Below are 9502 nucleotides of genomic sequence, written 5' to 3' on the forward strand. Positions count from 1 at the left end.
CTTTGGCCACTGCTTGGACTTGTGGTGTAGGACCGCTCTTGAACCGCTAGTAGCCGGGGTGGTGCCGGGTGTGACGTACTCACACGTGGGACTCGAGCCAGAGCTCAGAGGAGTAGCTGAGCCGGGCCCACGGGTGGGGAGGGTATGAGTAAAACCGGTCGGGGTGCCCAACATACGGCCATTTCTGCCCGCATCGAACATTCTCCTGGCGGGGCGGGGGCCCAGTGGGGGCTGCTACGCGGGGGTGGGCTTGTCCCTTCCTCCCCCCTACCCCCTCTCGCATTAGCAACAAAAAAAAAAAAAAAAAAAAAAAAAAAAAAGGCACCATGCGATGCCACCAAATCCAAGTAGTTAGCGACGTGGACTCGGTAACCGACGTATGGTCCCAGTTGCATCATAAATTAATAATATCATCACTGAGGGAGATAAATAAATAAAACTGCAGCAGCTTGCAATATATGAGGCGGGGACTGCGACTTTGGGATGTGGTGTCTCATCCACATCGCAGCCGCTCCACTCGCACCCTATCTCGTCCCTGACCACAGAGATCGCCAGCCTCCCATCTCCTTTTTAACTTCATTCCTTTAATTAATTAATTACTATTATATTGGTTTAGGTTCGCCTCCCATTTCCTCGCCCACCAACCGCCCGCGGTCTTTCTTCGAAAAGGAGGCCCGGCTTATTCGAGCGAGCGAAGAGAAGGAGCCACCCACCCCCATCCCTCTCGAGGCGGAGAAAAGAGGAGGAAGAGGAGAAGGAGATGGCAATGGCGACGGCGCTCCGGCGGCTGTCTTCCTCCGCCGTGAGGAGGCAGCCTTCTCTCGCGCGGAGCTCGCTTTACTACATGGTCGGTACTCCTCCTTTCCGATCCCATTTCTCAATCCGTTCATTCGTCAAACGGATTGTGAGCTCTGTCTTTCTATCTCGGTGCTACTAATTCGCTTTTCTTTTGGAAATCAGTCGACGCTGCCGAGCGAGGATGTCTACGACAAGGAGAGATCCCGCGTCACGGTACGAATCTATGCATCTAGGAGCCTCTAGTCTGATAGATGATTTATTTGGTTTTGGGAGAGTTATAACTAATAAGGGAGGGGATCTCGTCTTTGGTTTGGATCTTTCTCGTTGGGATTCATCCAATTCCCCCTTCCGATCTGTTATTTGATTCCTAAGTTTATTTTTTTTTTGGATCTGCAGTGGCCGAAGCAGCTGAATGCTCCACTGGAGGCTGTCGATCCGGATGTTTTCAATATCATCGAGCTCGAGAAAGCCAGGCAGTGGAAGGTACTCTTACCCCCCCTCTCTCTGGCTCGCTCCCTTCCCCTTTCCCTTTTTTTTTTCTCTTCTTGGTGTCATTTTCTTGTACAATGAGATGCACTGGCAATAGAAAATTAAAGAGTTATGTTTGTGCTTTTCTTTTCTGCAAAATTGAAAGAAAGAAAAAATAAGACACTAATTATAGCACGTATAGTTTGTCTCTTTTGCGAGAACTTGATTTGGCCATTATTAGTCTGGATCGCAGCAACTTACGGATGATTTTAAAATTTCAATGTTGTCAAAAGGGGCTTGAGCTCATCCCTTCTGAGAATTTCACATCGGTGTCGGTGATGCAAGCAGTAGGATCTGTCATGACTAACAAATACAGTGAGGGGTATCCTGGAGCAAGATACTATGGTGGAAACGAGTAAGATTTGGTTCTGTTTTCCTCTCAGCACTCTTTATTAAAACGCTATTTCATCTTTCTATCGTTTCACAAGTGTGTGTGTGTGTATATATATATATATATCTCAAAAAAAAAGGAAGAGCAATAAAGAAAAGCCTAGTCTGCTTTTTGATTCTTTTTCACTCTCTCTGATAGAATTACTTTGCTCGCATCATTCCAGATACATCGACATGGCAGAATCACTGTGTCAGAAACGTGCCCTGGAAGTTTTCGGTTTAGACCCAGCAAAATGGGGAGGTAACATCCATGTTAATCTATTGCTACTTTCGCTCAAAGAATTTAATATTTTATATCTTGCATTATTGCAACATGCAACCATCCATATTTTCAAATGGGAGTCACTTTTATAGCTGTTGCCAAAGATTGAGGCTGGATTCCATACAGCTGCATGCAATGACCACTGATTAGTTCCATCTCCTAACTTTAATTTTTTTATGTACTTTTGGAATCTCATTACTTACTGTACTATATGTGGTTGCACTTTCATGTATACGCATAATTTGCCTCTCTTTCATATATGATTGCATTTCGTCCATATGTGAAGGTCTCTTAGCTTGCAATTATGTGCTGTTATTTTATCTCTTTGATGAAAACCAGAGTAAGTTAGAAAGAGTACATTGCTGCTTTGTCCTCTTTGCCTAATGAAAATCTATCCGATGGTTAAAAACTGATGAGAATATCATGATACAGACTTTGTTCTCATTTTAGTTTTTGTCATAGTTGTATTGTTTAATTGTAGAAATTAAGTCAATTGCTCTTATATCTGGAACTATACAATACAAAGTCATATCCTATTATTACTTTGTCACTGAACTATGGAGGGAAGACTGTTTAAAGTAAATTAACTTGGTCAAGATGTTTGGTGATGCACATTCAAGGCTCAAAAACTCCCCCAGGGAAGAATTGTTGTGACCACTAGAGCACTGCCCAGTTCATAGTACTTGTAATTTGTCCTTGTATCCTTTTGCAACCCTGGTTCCAATGAAGAGATGTTAGGTTGCCTTCTAATATTGTCTTTTGGAAAGCTTTTTGTAATGAAAAAGAAGAAAGAAAATCTTGATTCTGCTTTTGGCATACTTTTATTCAGTCTGCACATTATGTTGTTCCCTTGCATCTTGCAGTAAATGTGCAGTCCCTCTCTGGGTCTCCTTCTAACTTTCAAGTATATACTGCACTTTTGAAGCCACATGAGAGAATAATGGCACTGGATCTTCCTCATGGCGGACATCTTTCACATGGCTACCAGGTTTATTGAACTCTATTGCAAAATCTTCTTTCAGCTACTATTATTGGTACCACTTACCCTTGCTTGGTCATTACTGAGCAGTAAGTTCATTCTAATTTTTCACATCATATTGCATGTGTTCACAATCTGGTGGATGTTCTGGTAGTTGATAAAAAATTCTGTTTTGTAGCATGATGTTTTTGACATATGTTTATTGGGTCGTATGCATTAGCAAAAAGAGGATAAGATGTAAAATGTCCTAGCATGATTACTCTTTCGATCAATGTATTTGTGAGGATCCTGTTGCAGGGGAAAGAATGCCACATCATCATTCCTCATATAGGCATGGGTTTGTGTTTATCTAAACCAGAAGTAATGCATTGTTTTTTGAGTGTGATTATGTGCATTTATGTGGAAATGTATTTCCTTGGCAAGAATGTGTTTGTTGAACCTGCACATGAATATGAAGGATGAAAATAACGTCTTTTTGAAATCCTGTTATAAGGAGTGTGTGGCATAACCCAAAAAAATTATACAGGTATTCTAAATAACATGAAAACTGGGAAGAATGTGCTGCATGTCAACTACAGTTTGAATGAAACGTATGATGTACGCTTGAGTGTTTGGAACTTTGGATGCTCTTGAAAGTGAACCTATCATGCAAACTATCACCTGTCTCTAGGCTAATGACATGGAGCTATATTAATTACCCCTAGACAGCTAATTATGCGTTGCTTTTCATGAACATCTGAATGAATGTTCTCTGGTTTGCTCGCTATATATGATTCATAGATGCAATGATATCTGCAAGCTTTTGTTTTTGCAAAATTTTAGTTATGTGGTGTGTTAGCACCAGGAAATGTATTTAAACAACTGGATTCTTTTCTTCTGATTGTGTATTAAAGATCTGAGCCAGTCTGAGTTCTATTTTATTTTAAAATATTTTAGAACCTTCTATTCAATCTATTTGTTAAATTTATGCAGACTGATACCAAGAAGATATCTGCTGTATCAATTTTCTTTGAGACAATGCCATATAGGTTGAATGAGAGCACTGGATACATTGACTATGATCAGGTGACTGCTTTAGGTTTCTTCTTCTAACTCATTTTCACCATTTCCTTACCCAACTCTTGCTTTTTGAATTGAATTCTGGCTGTATTAATTGCATGGACTTGTCCTAGTGCAGAAATAAATTTCTTCCTAATAAAGTTATCTTAGTTAAAAGCTTGAAATTATAGCCATTTTGCATTTTGCTACTTGTGCTAGACAACTTTCAAAATGATTCTATCAGTAGTTACTCTGTTTAGTTACATCTGACATTCAGTTGCTTGAAGTGAAGTTAGGTTTTGTAAAGCCTCTTAAAATGCAGATTTCTTTTAAGATTTCCATTTGATACAATAAGTATCTGCTCATATATATATATATATATTCCTGCAGTTGGAGAAAAGTGCTGCTCTCTTTAGGCCAAAATTAATTGTTGCTGGAGCTAGTGCATATGCACGCCTCTATGATTACGCACGCATCCGAAAGGCAAGTTCTTATCCTCTCCCTCTCTCACCTGTCAATAAGACTTGAGTAGATGTAGTCTTTCTCCTGATGTGGGTTGCTGTAATTTCATGGTGGTTTTAATTGGTGGAATTAACAGATATGCAATAAGCAGAAAGCTATCCTTTTGGCTGATATGGCCCACATCAGCGGGCTTGTTGCAGGTGGTGTTATTCCATCTCCTTTTGAGTATGCAGATGTAGTGACTACTACCACTCACAAGTCACTCCGTGGACCACGTGGAGCCATGATCTTTTTCAGGAAGGGGGTGAAAGAGATAAACAAACAAGGGCAAGAGGTAAGTAAAATTCAATAGCAGACACTTTTTGGAAGCTGTTCCTTCTTCACTATAACTGTTATGGATGCTCCTCAAGTTAGAGGTGGAATAACCATGATAATTTTTATGACTGTATTTTCTAGGTTTTGTATGATTTCGAAGATAAAATCAATGCAGCTGTCTTCCCTGGACTTCAAGGTGGCCCACACAATCATACAATTACTGGCTTAGCTGTTGCACTCAAACAGGTTAGCATACTTGATGAAAACTTTTCTTTCATTTAGTTTAGTTTAAGGTCTTCAGTACAAACATAAAAGAGAGCAAAAAGAATCAGTAATATTATATTTTAGTTGGTTAGCTCATCGTGAAAGTTTCCTTGTTGACTTACTATTTGTTGGCAATCAGCCAGCATGTTGATGTCAAAATTTATGTCTTTCTTTGTCACACTATATTTTATGATAAAGTTTCAGATATAATTGGCATTTTCTGAAAGCTGTCCAATTATACTTGCCTTAAATCATTGTCATGCCGAGCAAGTCATCATAACACATGACTAGCATTAAGACTTGTTACTCAAGTCTCTAAATGAGCCATTTTAGCATTTCTCTCTTTGGGATCACTCTCGTAAATAAAGATGTACGACTTGGTTAACTATGTAAGTTTAACTATTTAAGCATTATTTTTAGGTTAACTCTTTACCAAGGTTGACCATTATACTTCACATCAAATACTTTTTTTTTTTAAACTGGTCAGGTGATATGATTTCCTCAGACATCCAGTAAGAACTACATGTCTTTTAACGTCCATCAAATTTGTGGGCTTCCCTGAATTACAGTCTTCCGAAAGTTACCTGTTGTTGCCATTTGTAATTTACTGGAGCATGATCCAACCAGATTTCTTTAGATAACCATCCTAGGTCAAATTTTTTTACACCTCATTTATATGATCCATCTCACTTGAAAGGTATGTAAACTCATGCACATATGTCAAGAATATGATCCAGAAATCTGGCATGCACCTTATGTTATAATAAGACTCGCTTAAAAAATCCTAGATTCACTAAAGAATGGTGTTTTAAGAAGCGGCTGGTGTATGCAGGGCAGTCAAAGGACCGCATAATGCATATGCAGTTACTTTTTTTAAAATATTTAAAAATAATATAATACATTATGTATAATGAAAACAATAATGTTGACAGTAATTTTTATGGATGGATAATAGCAATGTCAACAACAATAACAATTAACACATAGCATTAATTATATTATGGCATCTTAGCACTACTAGTACTGTATCAGGCTTATCTAAGACCATATCAAACCCATCCATCAACTTAAATCTGCTTCACCTACATGGGCCCACTGCCCTCATAAGAGTGGGTTGTATATGTAGCTCTAGAATGCTAATTGGGCTCCAATATGAAGCGGCACGATATTAAGCAGGCCACATAAATGATTGTGCAAGGCTAAGTGCGCTGCCTTTTTAGTCCATATGCAGTATGATTGCATATAGTACTTCATATGGGCAATACGGTGCCGTCAAAGGACTGCATATGCATATGTGGGTGCATATGCAATAGTATGTGCCACATTTTAAGACGCTGCTAAGCAGAACTCCTGGGGGAGCAAAGTTTTATTTATGAAAATTTGGTGTTTCAGCTATTTATGTCTGCAAGGGCAAGAAGCTTATTATTACCTGCGAGGAACCAAAAGCTGGTACTTGCATGAATGCTGAAAAAGGTTAGACCTTCCTGGGGAATCTGAGTCATCAGATCTGAAGAGAAAAGAAAAATCAAGGAAAAAGTGCAATACAGTAAATATTTTTCGCGAAATCAGACACCTAGATTGTGTTTTAGGTGGTTCATATGTCTGAGAGTCTTTACAGATTAACCTTTAACAAGAAGCATTAACCTAAAGAATCATCCTCTTCCCTTCACCATGGGATTGTCAAAGTGTCGTCCTAAAGTTTCGGATCATTTTACTATTTCAACTCGATTTCAACCCTCTCAGAATGGGTGTCAATTACTTGCTCAAGATAACTTTTAGAAAGAGAGGGACTCTGCATGAAACTTAAGGGCCAGTTTGCAGTTCTTGGTTACACAGTTTAAATCTCATGCAAAAGGGAAAGCACTGGCTGTTGCCCTAGACTTGGAATGAACTGGGAAGATGTCAAGAATATGTAAATTAGAACATGTTTTAGTGTTATATTGAGTTCATTGGTAGTTTATTAATGAGCAGAGTATGTCTTCTCATTATGTGTTTCAGTTTCTTATCGGTGACATGAGAGATAATAAACTAGTTATGTATCCACTTCTACTTTTCTTGAACTTTGTCTGTTCCTTTTTTTTTCACTTGAACAACTGCAGGCAATGACTCCAGAGTACAGAGCCTATCAAGAGCAAGTCCTCAGTAACTGTTCAAAATTTGCTCAGGTATAGCTTCCATTTTTTTGTTATTTTCTAACCTTAGTTTCAAGCTGTTTCCTACATGTGACTCATGATAGCTTGGCTGTCACTCATGCTAGGAATGTTTTATTCATAAATTTATGGTTCGGAACTAAGTTTTACATTAACCTTGATTTATTTTCAAAAAGCATTGTTTCATGTTCATGACATTTTCTTAACTATCAGAGTTCGTATCGGGACTCCAATTTAATTATCTTTTAAGGCTATATCTAACTAGCGAAGTGACATGATCTTGCAGTGCTTGGTTGAGAAAGGATATGAGCTTGTCTCTGGTGGAACAGAAAACCATTTAGTGTTGGTAAATCTGAAGAACAAGGTAACAAGGAAATATATTTGTTTCTTCCACTGCATATTTTATCAGCATTCCAACACATACTGTATTTAGAATTTCAGACTTCTTCTGATATGTCTGATTATACATCGTGTTGTTTATATTTAAAAGGGTCATTTTCCTTTGATTCACTAGTGGTGAATATACTACTTTCTCACACTACTTGATGCTTAACTGTGGGCCAGCCATAACTATTAATTGTGAACAAACAATCATTTTAACTTCTAAAGTATTTCTACAGGGAATTGATGGGTCTAGAGTTGAAAAGGTGTTGGAATTGGTTCATATTGCAGCTAATAAAAACACAGTTCCTGGTGATGTATCTGCCATGGTTCCTGGAGGCATCAGGATGGGTACAGGCTTTATCACTATGTATATTCTCATGATGCTAGGTCGGTTGATATTTTCTGATGAGCCCCTTTCTTCTGGTTCAGGAACACCAGCCCTGACATCAAGAGGATTTGTTGAAGAGGACTTTGCGAAAGTCGCTGACTTTTTTGATACTGCTGTTAAAATAGCACTAAAGATTAAGGCTGAAACCAAAGGTTCATCAATCTTTTCTTTTTCTTTCAGTATGTTTTGGATAATTCTGTGTCTTTCTTGAGAATTTACTGATGTCTGGAGCATATATCATGCGTTTTTTTTCCAAATTAGGTGGGTCAAAGCTAAAGGACTTCCTAGCCACCATTCAGACAGATGCTAATGTCCAGTCCGAGATTGCAAAGCTCCGCCATGAGGTGGAGGAGTATGCGAAGCAGTTCCCAACAATTGGATTTGAGAAAGAGACAATGAAGTACAAGGGCTAAGGAAGACCAATTATAGTGAAGAGGTACAATTATTGGAACCATATTTGAACTGTCAAATTGCAACACCATTTCGTTTCCCCTCTCATCTGTTTTTACGGCATCTCAGTATTACGTTTAGTGGAACTTTGCTAAGCATCTTACCCTGGTACCCTTTGCCTCCATCACGATTATATTTCTCATGCTTGAATATATAATATGCATCAATTGCTTCCTCAAAAGAAATATGTTTCAAATGTTGAAACCATTATATTGTGAATCATCAAGCCTTTTGTTTCATATACCTGCTTGTTAGACAAGAAAACTTGTCAGGCATCTTAAGGTCAAAGTATCTAGTTCTTTATGTATCAGGAGTTCAATAGCTTCTACTTTGCTCTGTTCTCTCTCGTCAGAACTCCTGCCTTACTGCATAGACATGAAAGCTTTGATCTAAAACATAATCTAGTATATGTATAGGACTTACATGAGATGTAATTGTGCTCTTTGTGCAGGAAACAGTAGCTGCTGAGGCTTGGAGTTAAGTATGGAGGTCAATGAGATGATACTTATAAAGAAATATCAGATGTATGAAAACTGCAGCTTCCATTTTATAAGATTGTGAGACCTTGGCATTGACTCTTGTTTAAGTGTATATTATATATTGCCTGATGCGCTGATCTGGAAGAATTACCATGCATTCTTGCTCAAGTAGGCATGTGGCTCCCTTGCTGATTTTCTTTTTATCAGTCTCCACTTGTGATTCTATTGAATAGTCAATAGCATCCGAGTCTGGAATGATGAGCTATCATGAGGTAGCCAACTGCACAGTCTCAACCTAGGTTTTTCTTCTCTTTTTTCCTTTGTTGTGAAGTTCTTGCTAGATGTATAATTATTATAATGTGTGGTGATAACGCAATCTTGCCGTTAATTATATCACTGTAAAGAAGATAGATATATTAATTTAAGAGTCAACTATAAACGTTCTTCACACTGAAAAAAAGCTGTAAGAGGTTCTCATTGTGGTGTCAGGTAGGCTTGTCCTCTTTTTCTCATTTTTAAAGCTGGGTTGTGTCATAAGATTATGAGCATAGAAAGTGCATAGCCTTATGTTTTCAATTATTATCACTAATGTTGGAACAAAGATTTTTGAATTAC

General features: G+C 38.3%; 1 protein-coding gene across 1 annotated transcript; it reads left to right on the plus strand.

The window, feature by feature from the left end:
• Nucleotides 1-465: 465 nt before the first annotated feature.
• On the plus strand, nucleotides 466-9055 carry LOC103721738 (serine hydroxymethyltransferase, mitochondrial). The gene is made up of 16 exons (XM_008812056.5): nucleotides 466-847; nucleotides 961-1011; nucleotides 1195-1281; nucleotides 1560-1681; nucleotides 1881-1957; nucleotides 2842-2966; nucleotides 3930-4022; nucleotides 4386-4478; nucleotides 4594-4791; nucleotides 4914-5018; nucleotides 7136-7201; nucleotides 7473-7550; nucleotides 7807-7918; nucleotides 8000-8110; nucleotides 8220-8394; nucleotides 8860-9055. The coding sequence occupies exons 1-15, from the start codon at nucleotides 761-763 to the stop codon at nucleotides 8369-8371; spliced, it is 1557 nt and encodes a 518-aa protein (XP_008810278.1). The 5' UTR covers nucleotides 466-760; the 3' UTR covers nucleotides 8372-8394; nucleotides 8860-9055.
• The last annotated feature ends 447 nt before the right edge of the window (nucleotides 9056-9502 follow it).

The sequence above is a fragment of the Phoenix dactylifera genome, chromosome 3, assembly GCF_051530095.1.
Source record: "Phoenix dactylifera cultivar Ajwa chromosome 3, Ajwa_hap1_PhDact_Kaust_v1.1, whole genome shotgun sequence".
Taxonomy (NCBI): domain Eukaryota; kingdom Viridiplantae; phylum Streptophyta; class Magnoliopsida; order Arecales; family Arecaceae; genus Phoenix; species Phoenix dactylifera.